At 38.3% G+C, this 14,975-nt stretch overlaps 1 protein-coding gene across 1 annotated transcript in view; it reads right to left on the bottom strand.

The window, feature by feature from the left end:
* The window catches only part of NUP133 (nucleoporin 133), a 31,496-nt gene that overhangs the window by 2,118 nt on the left and 14,403 nt on the right, over positions 1–14,975 (bottom strand). The window contains exons 14-24 of the mRNA XM_030446699.1: positions 14,230–14,324; positions 13,888–14,112; positions 12,841–12,963; positions 12,318–12,417; positions 11,097–11,339; positions 8,846–8,979; positions 6,992–7,150; positions 5,224–5,359; positions 4,353–4,471; positions 2,819–2,899; positions 452–516 (exon numbers count right to left, since the gene is read on the bottom strand). Coding sequence (XP_030302559.1) covers positions 452–516; positions 2,819–2,899; positions 4,353–4,471; positions 5,224–5,359; positions 6,992–7,150; positions 8,846–8,979; positions 11,097–11,339; positions 12,318–12,417; positions 12,841–12,963; positions 13,888–14,112; positions 14,230–14,324 — 1,480 coding nt within the window. The remainder of the gene's footprint in view (positions 1–451; positions 517–2,818; positions 2,900–4,352; positions 4,472–5,223; positions 5,360–6,991; positions 7,151–8,845; positions 8,980–11,096; positions 11,340–12,317; positions 12,418–12,840; positions 12,964–13,887; positions 14,113–14,229; positions 14,325–14,975) is intronic.

The following is a 14,975-nucleotide window of genomic DNA, read 5'->3' as shown; positions in this document are numbered from 1 at the left end:
TTCATGACCTTTTTCAAAGTGGTTCAAGGGCCAAAACTAAATGAAAAATTGTTTGCAGGAGTGACCTCTGCACATGTTGCTCTTAAGAAGCTTCCATCTGAGATGCTTCAAAGGCAAAAAAAAATAAATTACAGCATCCATCATTTATTTTACTCTAGCATGGGGTAAGGATGAGAGCTGTATGGGTACATTTCTGCCTCAGATGCTGAGAATGTACAGTAGGCTGCCAGTCAGCTAAGCTAACAAATTACTACAGATTTTTATTTATTTTTCTTTTTTGCTAGGATTTCCCTTTAGAAATAAGCCAGAAACAAACAGATTAGATACTTCAGACCTTACTAACATTATACAATGAAATTCAGTCTTTTCAGTGAGCTAGAGAATAGTAAACTAATACAGAATTCTGGAAAAGCTATGCCAGAAACACTCCCAGTATCCATACTGGACTCACCCATCTCTTTGGAGAGCCTTACAGAGAATTTTGAGTTTAAGATAGTTCATATCCACTTCCTCTTCCTTCAAATCATATAGAGAAAAAAAAAACCAGAAGGTAAATTTTATTTTAAATAATCACTCACAGATTATATCCATGAATTAGAATCTTCAGTTACTGATCATTATTCTTAACAAACAGATGACCTGATCAGACTGGTGAAACACCAGACTGTTTATTTCCATCTGGAAACATGGTTCAGCTTTTCTCTACCCCAGCACTGCTGAAGAATAACTACCTCAATCTGAAAAAGGACCCATGTTAACAGACATGAATAAATACCAGCTGGCAAAACTGCATTCAAGGCAAGTTTTATTTTTAAATGTGCTAAATGATGACTGAAGGAAAGGCACTTTCTTCTACATGGCCAAGCTGACTAACATGCATTAGTGTCCACATTAAGATGTTTATTTTATGAAGGTATTAGAAAATGTCTTCCAAAATCCACATTTGTCTTGGAAAGGGCACTCTCTTCATTGGACAGAAAGTTTGAGTTAACCAGTGTCAGAATCTCTTAAAATAAATTGTCAGGAAAAAGACCATATTTTTTTTTCAGCCTCCCATTTAAATTCTTCTTCCAAGAGACAAAAGAAACCACAAGCTCTTCAATTTAGATGTCTGAAAGCATGAGGATGCATCTTGACTTCAAGCTCTGCATTCTCAAGAGAAAAACAGGGAAAAGTAGGGAACTAGGTTTTAAACTCCAGTCTGCAGCACCATTCTGGTCCCTGCTACACAGAAAAGATGCAGAGAAGGACCACAAAGATGCTCAAAGCCTGCTGAAAGGCTGACAGAACTGGGTTTGTTTAGCCTGGAGAAAAGAGGGGAGACTCCATCACCACATTCTGGTACTACCAAGAAGATGGGAGACTCCCTTTTTACAAGGAGTCACATGGAAAAGAGGAAGGGTGATGAGCACAGGTTACTCCTGGAGAGATAACCCAGAAGAAAATTTGTCACTGTAAGAACAGCCAGACACTGGAATGATCTCCTCAGGGAAGTGGTGGGCTCCCCAAAACTGGTCACATTTAAGATTCAGCTTGAGAAGGTGCTGGGACATCTCACCTAAACTATGTTCCTACACAGAAAGGCTGCACCAGATCCTTGATGTTCCTTCCTTCCAACCCTCTGTGGTCTCTAATAATTTGTGCTGAATGGTTCAAGTTGTTAGAGACTCAGCTGAGCAAGAAGCAAATCTGAATCTCATGTTTTTAGAGTGACATCCATTTGATTCAGATGTCAAAAGCCATACAGTTGCTTCAGTATTCATGAATTGTATGGACAGAATTAATTTAAAAGAACAAAATGAGTTAACAGAAGTTTATTTTAATACAAAATCTTAGTTAAATTAACTATCTTCTGAAAACAAAGGGGGAAATTAGATTTTAAAAAGCAGCACTAAATTTTCTCTTTAAAATAAACAGAACTAACTCAGAGTGGCAGAGCTACTCCAAGTAGTAATACTTTCCTCAGTACACAAAATGTGAATTAGTACTAACACAAGACAAATAAACATAAACATAAAGCAGGAAACCCCCCTAGAAGAAGAGTTACTCAATGGAAAATCTGATTTAAAATGCAATTAAAAAGAATTTAACTATAAAGACATTCAGAATTATCAAACCAAAGTTAAGGCCATCAAATTGCCACAAAGCTGTTTAGAGAACACAACTACAGAGAGGATTCTACCTTGGAACCCTACCCAGACTAGCAGGAATTGGGATAATGAGGAAAGAGCTCTTGCTTTCAAGTAGTAAAGAATACTTTTGCTGAAATAATCCAATTTTAGCTTTTTAGCTAACCTGTTAATTCAGGTTTGATGCTCCTCAGAAGCTGATTTATTCATTCCTCTGTGGAAAATTACTCCTGAGAAGATACTAGACCATACAGTGAGATGCAGTGAGAAAGCAGACAGCAAATCTGTGGCTCAGTGCCATTTATATCTTAAGAGCTGTGACAACCCCAAGTTCCCTCACGACAAGCACAGAAGCTGCCAACAGCTTAGAACTAACTGCCTGAAAACAGATGATCTTCTGTCCTGTTTGGAGAAAGCCTGTGGGGAAGCAAGGCTCTAAAAAAGAAACTATAGACTATAAATGGGAAGTGAAGATGAGGAGTGTCATTTTTCTTAAATGACCTAAACCCACTTTGGCATTAAGCTCCCAGTGACTTAAAAACAAACTCAAAAACACATCAGGGGTTATTTTTAATTACTGTACACTAAGCTACTCATGGTGCCTAACCAGAGATGTACCATCCTACCTTAAATACTAATTTATTTTTTTTTAATTCTGTGGATTAGAAATCCTTCAAAACTTTTCTTACCTCATCAATATATTCCAGCAGATCAAGAGCTTTCTTGAAGTCATACTCATTGGCCCTTCTGTTCTCATCACATATGTACATCTACAAGGATTAACATAGAGAATTATTTTTAGCCTACAAACTGATGTAACTGATACCATGGACAACTCATTGTGGGAAGACCACCATGTATTTTCCACTTACATGACCTTCTCCTGAAAATATGTCTTGATTCAACTACAAGTATTTTTATAGTAAGGAATATACTTAAGGTTTTAGAGCAGCATTCCACCTCCATGACAATGGTCTGTGGACAAATGATATTGGATATAAGGCTGCTAGGTTTCAAATTTAAATGCCATTTAAGGCTGTAACATTCCTGGGCTATTGTAGCCAGAGCTCAGCTCCACAAATAAGCTCCCAGAATTATTTTGGTAATTAAGCTCAAAGCAGTACTTCTGCACACACACTGCCTTTCACCTCTTCAAAACAGACAAGCTGGCTGTGAACATTTCACACCCCCTGCAACAAAATTCAGAATTAGTGTTTGAAAGGTGCTCTTTGTAACACTACTGAGCTTCATTCTCACGTTGCAAGTAAAACCACTGCTTTAACAATAAAAGGGAATTCAGAAGGAAAACTGTTGTGGTGCCAGTGCTTGAGTGACTTCTTAGTCCCCCATCATCCCACAGAGTCTCACTTAGAGATACAAGTAATGACTTCAGAACCTGCCACCAGCATTGTCCTGAGAAAGCCAGGAGAATGCAAACAAGCACACTAACAGCTTCTGGTTTCCCATAGGATTACAGCAAAAGGAAGGAGTTACACAACTGACAGCTAGAGAGGACCTGATTTGTTTTACACCATGGTGTAATTGTTGCTCCTTGAATATTTTTGTGTGCATCACTGGCTGGTGGAAATATGCTGCCAAGAAGGCAGAACCAGTAAGGCTACTGGTTGCTGGCTACCAGCAGAAAGGAGTGTGGAAAGGGAGTCAAACATTATTAGTCATCCCAGCACTTGATGGTTTTGTTTCTGTATGGATTGGGGTTTTTTTGGTTTGTTTTTGTAAAAGAAAAAAAAAGTAGAAAGAGTCAAGGTGCCTCTTTGCAACAGGTGACCAAAAGCATCTTTTAGCCATTTAGGGTTTTTTCTTAACTGCAGCATTCTTCACCACTAAAGTGGAATCCTTTGTCCTTTCTGCCTTTCGAGTGCTGCCCTACTGATAAAGTAACAAAGTAAAAATTGTCTCTTATCCAAAATCTGGCTTAAACCTGTAAATCAACTTCTGGCACTGATTTGGTTTGTTTTTTCTTCTAACAGCACTCTAAAGCACACATTCAACAAGAAAAAAATGGAACTTAAAACCATCACTCTAAAGTTTATTGCTGGTAGAAACTAAGCAAAGATAAAGCAATTCATGTATCACAGAGCTAGGTGCTTAGCAAGTCCTGTAAGGGATAGACAGCTGTGATCTTATCAAGTATTTTATCATACAGAAGCAGAAAACATATTTGAACTTTAAAATGTAATGAAGGAAAGATGAGGTACTCACATCAATGAGCTGAGATGCAGACAACACTGGCATATCATTGAGGTTCAACTGTTTCTCTGCCAGCAACTGTTCAGGAAGTGTCTCCTGATGTAACAGAAAGCGTTCCTGTTCTGATATTTCTTGTAGTCATTTAAGGAAATGAATGTTTCATGTTATTAAAATGTAATCACTGTCAAGTCACATTATTATTTAGGTCTACAAAGTGTTTGTTACAAAGGAGTCTGTTTGGAAGCTCATCTATGATCCTGAAGCACAGAAATGCTTCTATTTCAGTTCTGTCATCCTGGTGAACTACTTCTTACTTTCCACTCAGTTTCCCAGTGCAATGAAGACTAAAAATCCTTCCTTTTTTTCTCAGAATTACAAAATGATTACATGGGATTGGAGGGATCTTCTTGCACTGTGCAGGAAAGTTGGTTGTAGTTGTTGGGAGCTACATTTTTGGCTGAAGACTTGTGCCATGGGCTTGCTCCATCTCATGCAATAAATGGCTTTAAGAAATTAAATAACTTCTACCTTGCATCTTAAGTATTAAAATGCAGCTTCATCTACTTCAGAACTGTCTAATGACTTCTCAAAAAGACTGTGAAGCTCATTAATTATGCCATTATTTTGTGTGCTCTTAGAAAAAGTGAAAAGGTACACATTCCCCTTGCTCAGAGTCCTTACTCCCAGGTGTAAGTGAGCACTCAATTTACTCTCTTATGCTGTCTTCCTCATCCTTCCTACAGGGAGCAAAGTCATCAGCTTTTTTATCATTACCACATTAAGTTACAGCCCTCAGCCTAACAAATTAACTTCCTGAAAAATTAATATTGTCCTAATTCAATAACTTGAGCAGTCCAGTCTTTGCACTGCTTTTCTTTCTTACCTTCTACTTTCTCTTGCAGTATATCATCTGAAAAATCAGATGCCAGGGCAGCTAATTTGCTCAAGCCAAGCAGTGTTTTCTTCTTGGCAAAATACCGAGTCTCCATATTTGCTAAAGTCTGCAAGGTTCTGTGAGCCTGAAATTAACACAGATGTTAGAAATCAGTTTTAGAATTTGACCTCAGAAAGGTTGTAGTGAAATGAGGCAACCAGGTGCCACTAATTGCCAGGGATTGAGCATGAGCTTGTGTCAAGCCCACCTGTGCCTAATTAGGGTGGGCCCCCACTGCGCAGGAGCATGTGGGAATCCTAATCCTAAATCCACCCTAATTAGGCACAGGTGGTCTTGACACAAGCTCATGCTCACTCCCTGGCAATTAGTGGCACCTGGTTGCCTCACTTCACTACACAAGGTAACAGATGAAGGTTTCATCTGAACTGCAGTCTCTCTCTTACTGTTTGTAATACTACAAGTCTTAAGGTTGTACAGTTTCACACTAAAACCTTCCATTACACTCTTCAGGAAGAGATATAGATCTCCCCTCCAATTCTGTCAAAAAAATATTTTAATTATTAATCAAGAAAAAAATAGTTTGTGATCAAATGATTAATTGCAACTTCACATATTATACTTCTGGGATCTTATCCAAGGCTTTGCCACAAAAGCTTTGAGAGGGTAACTTCACATGCAGATTGATTTACTTTGTTAATTCAGGAATCTGAAAAACAGAATTGTACATATAACCAGTGCAGCAGCCAAATATTTAGGCAAGAACTCACATATCTGCCACAAAAAAAAAAAAAAAACCAGAAAATTTTTAAGCACCTTCTCAGAAATAAACTCTCCAGACTAAATTATTTGCACATTTTTGAATCTTTGTCCCCTCCTGGTAGCACTTTACTATAAAAGGCAAAATCTCAGTTGACACAAATGTAAATACTTCAGGACTCTCAGGGTGAATTTTGAGTTTTAGCTTCATACTGGTTGTAGTTTTTTTGTTGGTCTGGGTTTGTATGGAGTTTTTAAGGGGCATAAAGTATTAATAAAGTATTATTTGCAGTAGGATAAATATTTCCATGCTCTGCTTGCTTAATAAATGTGCACATGCATTGAAAAAAAAAAAACTTTTTCTTTAGAATTGGTTTATTTGCTAAAGTGAAATACATCCATAAATCTAACAGGTGGAAGATTGACCAACAGGAACTAGGGAAAAGTTTCTGGGCAGACTAAAAGGCAACAGAGAAACAAATTCAAAACCAATGTTACATTAACCTATCACATGCACATTAGCTACTAAAATATAACTGCTTTTATACAATGAATATAAGCAACTAAAGTAATCAGTAACTTTGTTACTTTGGTGATAACCCTGAATTCCTTTACTTTAAATAGTTCTGAAATAGAAATGTCAGTTCTTCGCTTGCTGGATAATCTGATATTGGTATTAATATTCACTGTAAACTCCCAATTCCACCATTTTTTTCTTACAAAACTTGATAGAAAATATTAGTCACCACCAAGGGATGAAAAGAGCCCTCATTTCATGGTGCAGCAGCTTCTATTATATACCAGATGGTGCCTGTGGGGAGGCTTTTGGTACTCTATGTCATCTCAATTAATTCACCTAGATCAGCAGTCATCTTTTGATGAAGAAGAGGCAGAAGGAGGTATTTGCCTTCTTGAATACGTAACTTGTGACTTAACACATGACGTTTCTGTTTGGGTTGTATTAAAAAAAAAAACCAAAAAAAGCCCAAAACCATCCCACCTTTTGCAGATCCTGACTGTTGATTTCATGTAACCAGCTCAGATGCTCATGAGCTTGCAAGAAACTGGCCAGCTGCCCGTGCTGAGCAATAGGCTGAGATAACAGCTTCCCTCGCTTCCCCTTCTCTAAATACCAGCGAAACAGGAAATCTGAAAAATTCTGAAGTTGAGAGGAAAACAAGCAGATTTTAAAAAGTTACCTTTAAATACCTTGCCTGTCTTCCAAGGCAAAATGTTTTATAAAGTGCAATTGGGAAAAATAAGTAAGAACCAGCTTAATAAAACAGGACACACACAACATCATGATGAAAAAATAATTCTCGTTGGAAGTGTTCAAAGAATTCAGCAGTAGAAGAGGTGCTCACACACACAGCAGGGTTTCTGCTGCAGTGAGGTAAAGGAAGTGCCAAATATAAATTAATATTAACCACACATATGGGAACAGGCAGGACATCACCCACAAGTTTAGTCTTCTTTTTTTTTGCCTCTTCCTCTCTTCCCCCCAGGAACTCTGTGCTAACTGCTGCCTTTTCTGTATGTTTGCTTCTGCTGTCACTGGTTTTGAAACATTCCCTCCTGTCTCCAACTGAACCTACAACCTTACTTCTCTCATTATTAAAAATTAAACAAACAAACCAAGCAGCCACCACCTAATTTTATCTTAAAAAACTTCAATGTTCATTAACTGATCAGGGTTTATGTTTAAGATTTACCTCACTCTTTCCGGAGTAATTTTAGAATAATGCTAAATTTTAATTGCATTTAATTAACAACTTAAAATTCAAGGACACCAGTCTGATATTCTGTCCACTAGACTTAATCTATTCAGCTCTACAACTATAATTTTCTGTTCAGAAACTTGTTTTTTCCCTTTTTAAAGAAAACCCCAAACATCTGAAGAGAACAAAGAGAGAATTTATAGCCTTCATTGGCAGTATGTGTATTTAACTCTCACTATTAAAAATGTTGATTATAAATACTTGTAATGTCTTGTAATACTTCTAATGTCTTGTAATATTTATCTTCTTATTATTATTAAACAACTTTTCTGTACTGTAGACCAGGAAACCTGCAGAATCCATGATTTCTCTTCCCATAGTTGTGGTGGAAGATGAAACAAATTGATCTCACCAGCTCTCCAATGAGGAAACTTTTGCCCCAGTCCCCCTCACTTCAAGCACTCTCTATTTTTAGTCTCTATTGTCTTTTCCTTAATGATTCCTTATGTCTTTTCCAATGATTCAGCACACTTAGAGGTTTTTATGACAAGATTTTGACAGACATTAAAAAACTGCCCTAAAAGTGCCTGACAGGACAATAAAAAAAGACCAGAGCAACATCTGTCTTCCTACTCTTAACTACTTATTCCATTTATGCATTTGAAATCTAATTTGTTTAATTTATATTAATAAATTTAAGAATATTTTGGAAAATATCCTTAAGTTTTTATTACATTAGCTTAAAAACACAGCAGTACCCTGTAAACCTCAGTGAGCCTCAGCAGCACCTCAGTGAACAAGTCACAAAACGCCAAGAGATGTTGGGAGTCAGACAATGAGTCTGAAGCACAAAAAATGTCCAAAGAAAAGCCACTGCCCAGAACCAGAAGTTGTATTTTTGTTGATCTGTTTTGCATTCTCAGGGTAAAATATGCCCTCAAGTTCTGCAAAGTGAATCTGTCCTCAGATTTTCCACCTTGCCCCTGTATGTGTATGTAAATATATAAAAATTTAATTAAAAACCCAACCAAACCAAACAGTCACTCCTCAAGTAAGAACTTCTGCAACATTTTGGGTGCAAATATGTTGTAAAAAAAAAAACATTTAAAGGTATAAGGAAGGAAAAACAGAGTTACCTGATCTGCAAACTGACTCATGTAACGTTGTAATCTGGCCTGGTTGTCTGTCTGCTCACACATCTGCACCAGGATATCAAAGTCACAGAACTTCTCTGCTAAAGCAGCTGCCATCTGATACTGTCCCAGGGAAACTGAAGAACCAAGAAGAAAATTCAACTCTAACAAGCTTCTCTTTGCCTGTTGGATTACTGATAGCAGAGAGCATAAAAGGGAAAACAAGTTTCCAGTGTTCACATCAGAGATGCCCGAACATTCCCAAGGAAACATTCACCTTGCTGCATCCATACCTTTCACCTGTGAGAGCTCACCTGCCTACCTACCACCTCTGCTCCCCAATAAAAAAGGGAAGTTTAGGACAGTAAATCATCAGGACACATCCTGTTTTCTCTGAAAATGAGCAGCATGTGCTATTTGTGATTTTGAGAGAGGAGTAAGAAGAATTAAAATCAACCCATGACTTAATAACCTGTATTAATATCCACTTAGTTAGGCAAGATGACAAAGCAGATATAGAAAACAGAACAGGTAACATACTTTAAATACAAATCCTAATAATCCTAATCTTTCATTTTGAAAGATTTTGACCAGAAGACTGCATTTTGCTTGTAAAGAAATATTAACTACCTTGAACATGATATAAAATGTCCCACAAATGTTCACAAAATTGACAATCATACTCTGAGACACCCTTCTTAAGGTCTGAGAATGTTGACAGGCAGTGATTATTAGACTGTTCACATTCATTTTTATCACATTTATCACATTTATCACATTCATTTTTAGTCAAAACACCCTAAACTTTGTAAGCTTCCTACCATGTATTTGCTCAGTTATTTCCACTTAACAAGGGGTCTCTATCTTCACACACTTATTAAAGACATGACATACCTGACATGTTAGACAGCAGGTCTGCTTATTAAATAATTAAGAATTGAAAAGTAATTTTTTTCTTGATTAACAGTAAGCAATCTCTCAAGCATATAAATTTATGTCAACCACCAACAATACAAACATTCAGAAATCCATTTATAAGCAATTTTCAGCCAGTCAGAACAAGAACAACTCCTAGAGAAAAATATAAGACATTAGCAAAACAAAAAAAAAAACAAGCAGCAATGTGTCTTATGAGAGGTATGGGCATGGATACAATGCTATGATCTGTTGCTATTTTATAAATATCCCATTAAATAAGAAAGTAATTCATAATCTGAAGGGAAACGTGGAGAAACAGGATTTGTACAGAGATGTGATTTATTCAGCCAGATTTGCATCATTTCCTCATCAAGCAGAACATTTCATCCTTGCATTAAGGAAATGATTCACCATGCTCTAGTGGGCATGGTAATATATATATCATAGAATCCTAGAATTGGCTGGGTTGGAAGGGACCTCAGAGATCATCAAGTCCAACCCTTGATCCACTCCCGCTGCAGTTCCCAGCCCATGGCACTCAGTGCCACATCCAGGCTCTTTGGAAATATCTCCAGACACGGAGAATCCACTACTTCCCTGGGCAGCCCATTCCAATGCCTGAGCACCCTCTCCAGAAAGAAATTCTTTCTCATCTCCAACCTAAACCTCCCCTGGCACAACTTGAGACCTTTTGTGCCCTCTTGTCTTGCTGAGAGTTGCCTGGGAAAAGAGCCCAACCCCCCCCTGGCTCCAACCTCCTTTCAGGGAGTTGGAGAGAGTGATGAGGTCTCCCCTGAGCCTCCTCTTCTCCAGCCTCAACACCCCCAGCTCCCTCAGCCTCTCCTCATAGGGTCTGTGCTCAAGTCCCTTCACAGCCTCCTTGCTCTTCTCTGGACCTGCTCCAGCACCTCAATCTCCTTCCTGAACTTCCTGAGGGGCCCAGAACTGGACACAGGACTCAAGCTGTGGCCTCCCCAGAGCTGAGCACAGGGGCAGAATCCCTTCCCTGGACCTGCTGGCCACGCTCTTCCTGAGCCAGCCCAGGATGCCATTGGTCTTCTTGGCCACCTGGGCACACTGCTGGCTCATGGTCACCTTCCTGTCAATCCAGACTCCCAGGTCCCTCTCTGTCTGGCTGCTCTCCAACCACTCTGTGCCCAGCCTGGAGCTCCCCTTGGGGTTGTTGTGGCCAAAGTGCAGGACCCAGCAATATATATAGATATATATGTTTTATTTTAACTGGGGGCTGGAGATGTTGACAGTTGGACATGGTGACCTTAGGAGGTCTTGTCCAACCATGCCACTTCTGTGATTCTGGGAAACAGACAGCACTTACTGAGAGGAGACAAGACCTCTGATCTTTTCTGCACATATTCCATTTCCACATTGCTGTATCTCTCCTGATCTGCAGGGCGGTCAACAGATTTCAGCTGGGAAACATAACCATCCAGGAAACAATCCAACAGTGCCACCAGCTGCTCAGCCAGGATGCTCCTGAGGTTGCTGTCCACCTGGGGATACACCATCTTCAGAATGATTCCATGCTGGCGTGTGATTGCTGCACGAAGGCCACTGGATGCTTGGGGAAACATTAAAACAATAATCCTGTTGTCACAGGAATCTGTGCTGAAGTTTAACAAAACCATTACTACATGGAATTAAAAAAAATTGAAAGAAAAAAAAAACAAACATCTTATATTCTAAAAAAAAAGCTATATTCTAAAAAAAAAAAAATCAAACCCACAAAACAAACATGTGCTCCCAACTACCTTTACATTTTGAGCAAATCTAACAGGTAAACAAAAAAGAAAAACAAAACCACCCCCTGGACTACAGGGATTTACACTGTCAATTATCAACACCAGCTATTTTTCAGAAGAAAATAATTTGTGCAACCCATAAGCAAAGTAGAGAACACACAAAGAAAAGGCAACTAAAAAACCTGCTAAGCTGATTTAAATATTTGGATGTAGCCATAAAGATGTAACACACCAAAACAGCTTGCATGGGTCCTGATTTTCAAAATATTTCTATATTGGGAGCCCTCTAAACAAGTGGGCTTTATATCTAAAGGCCACAGGAAAGCTTAAAGACCAACTGGAAAAGTGTTTGCTTCTGCAAACATTTGTTCTGATGGTTTTTCACTTTATCAAAAACAAAATCAAAACAAAATACTTAAGGCAGTGGAAAATCAGCAGTCCTTTTAAGACAGTTATAAATCACATTTTATGACTTATTTTAACATCATTTACCCTGTAGGTCTGCCAACCAGAACCACTGCATACTAAATAAAAATAAACATAAATTAGCTTTGTCTCTCTTCGTTTTTGTAGTCAGATTTGCAATGCAAATTTTAACGATTTATCATCAATACTGGACAAAATAAGTGTTCATTGATTCATTCACCAAATGAAACCTTTAGCTTCTCCTTACTGACAGCCTGGCAGCAGTTTTTAGCAGTAAGTTTAACACCCAGACTGAAATGCTTGTGTTCTGAAACTCCTGAGAAATAATTTTGTTTAGGATAATTAATAAACTAGTAATGATAATTTCTCACCTGTCCATGGAATATACTCAGGCTCTCTTTCTGGAAGCTCTCCTGTTTTATATAAAGAGGCTCTGGACTGACGATACTGACAGGCAGCTTGCAGCATGTCCTGTTTAAAGGCAAGGATATAAATACTTTAAAGTCTACCTGTACACACACAGGCTGTAAAAGAGGTTGGTTTTTATATTTTTGAATCATCCTTCTAATATCCCCTTTCTTCCTACACCACAGCTTCAGCTCTATAGTAGAGCAGACACTGAGTAGGAAGCCTCAGTGCTCAAGCACAAGCTCTTCACTCTTTGCCACCTACTCATATTTTCACAACACCCAACAACACTGACATTTCTCTAATTACATTTAGCAGTGGCTCAGGAAGGGGAGGAATGTCTCTTCTTCTGCACATAACCATCTTTTCCTTCCTAATATACTTGAAAATGTGGAAAGTCCATTCCCTTTTGCTCTGAGTGCACCTGAGTGACCTTCTGTGTTACCCTTCCCCTCCCACAATCACTGTAGTTAATGAGTTCTTTACCTTAATGATGTTGTTGACATTGACAACTATCTGGGCCCACTCCACTGATTCAACAGGCACATCTTTTAGGATTTGTTCCTCTTCTTCCAGTAAGCATTCAAAGATGGAATCTATCTGGGACACCTTAAAGACAGAAAGAAAAATTGCAGTGGGCACAAACATACCCATTACCAGCTGATACCTGAAAGCCAAGTCATGAGTTGGATATAGAAATAAATAAATGTAAGTACAAAACACATCAATAGGTAAAAATACCACAAGGTATTAACTACTTAAATGGATGAAACCAAAAGCTTATATTTCATACAATGCTTGGACTACAAGAATTGCCTAATTTCTAGGCTTAAATCTGGAAGAAAAAAAAAAATCCTCTTTTTTGAAGGGAACTCTATAAACTTTCACTAAGCATGTTCTTCCAAAACATTCTGCAGTAGGACCTTTATTAGAAAAAAATGTACTGGATAACATATGTGCTTTAAAATAGGAGACTACTGGTTTATTTTTATTTTTTCCACTAGCAACTACTGCCCTCTACAGGACAAAACTCCCTCGGTGTAAATGTTGTGTATATAGCTCCTCTCAAGGAAGAAAAGATTGGGTGCTGGACTGGAACACAGCATCAACTAAGAATTAGCTTGGATTCACTAATGTTAGAGAGGAAAAAAAAATTGAGTGACTAAATTGATAAAATTCCATCCAGTCCACTTCATCAAAACAGCTGGAAAGCTTCATCCTCTTAAATTCATCCCTTAAAAGTTACAATTTAGCATATGTTTTACCATATGCCAGAGAGTTTCACTTCTATTTTTTACTGATCATAGTTTAGTTGTAAATCATAACTTCAATCCTGCTATGTGAAATTTATCACTATCCACGTTGCAGCAGCAAACATGAAGCATGTTCACCAAAGTGAGGAAAATCCTACTCACTGCTCCTATTAAAAGGGGTTTTGTGTGAAGCTGAAAGGTTTCCAACAACACATGAAAGCACTGCAGCTTTTCCCACATACCCTACAGCACCAGGATTCAGAAGTAACAGGTTTCTGACCTCTCTAAAGAAGACATCAGCAGGGGTGAGGCTTGGTGGAACATCACATTCCCTTTTGTTCAGTGCAGTCAGGATAGCAGCATTCACCAGCTCAGGCAGCCTGGAGTGGTGGTTTTTGAGGACAATTGCTGCTGCCAGCTTCTCTGCGTGCTCACAGAGCAGCAATCGAGTTGCCATCAGCACCCCTCGGGCTGGAAAACTGCCCAGCCGTTCAAACACCCCCACCTTGTGTTGGCAACAAAAGGAAAAACAAACACAACAGTGATTAAAGTGGTGATCTAGAAGAATTACTTAAAGACAAAACAATACTTTGCTGATACCTAAAGAGAAGTAGAATTTCACCTGATGAAGAAACTCAATGAAGAAGGAATGTGCTTTTGTTTTATCCTCCAGCTGATGAAGGAGAATGAGAGATGTGTTGCTGAAACCTGCTGCTTCTAAAAAGAGAAAAGTCTTGCATCAGAACACCTGATACCCTTCACTTTTTTTTTTTTGCCTTTGAGGCAAACACAATCCTATTAATTTCTATAATGTTATAATGGTACTTTAGTATATGTGCACATATATTTATATGTTGTTTACCATGCTATTTTTAATGTGTTTTTGTTGAACTCTGTCACAGTAAAGCCTTTAGAAGAAATTATCTTCAGATCAGCACAACTATTCTGAAGCAGTCAATTCATTATGCTAAAACATGAGTTCACCAGCTTATTCAAGTTTCAGTAAGATTTAGTCAGTTTTTTATCTTCATTGTGGCCTAGCTATTGCTAAACTATCTTCTAGACCCCAGCTACAACAAAATGAAATGTTAACAGGCACTGAGACATAACTGAGCTTATGTTACCTGTACAATTCCACTGCACAACCTAAGTGGCTGCTCAGCACTGCTCTGATTCTCTTCTGCCTTAACCAAGCTTGCATCTGAAAAGTCAGCTAACATTTCTGTCTAGACAGGCAGGTCCTTGAAGGAGTCAGTAAAGATAAGAGATTCCTCATGGGTATCCTAACAAATATCTCACCTCAGCAGAGTTCTCCAGAGGCCAAGTTATTTTCCAGTCTTAGAATTTTTGCATAGTTTAAGTGTGCTT

The sequence above is a fragment of the Calypte anna genome, chromosome 3 (assembly GCF_003957555.1).
Source record: "Calypte anna isolate BGI_N300 chromosome 3, bCalAnn1_v1.p, whole genome shotgun sequence".
Taxonomy (NCBI): domain Eukaryota; kingdom Metazoa; phylum Chordata; class Aves; order Apodiformes; family Trochilidae; genus Calypte; species Calypte anna.
This window is presented reverse-complemented; position numbering and strand designations above follow the sequence as displayed.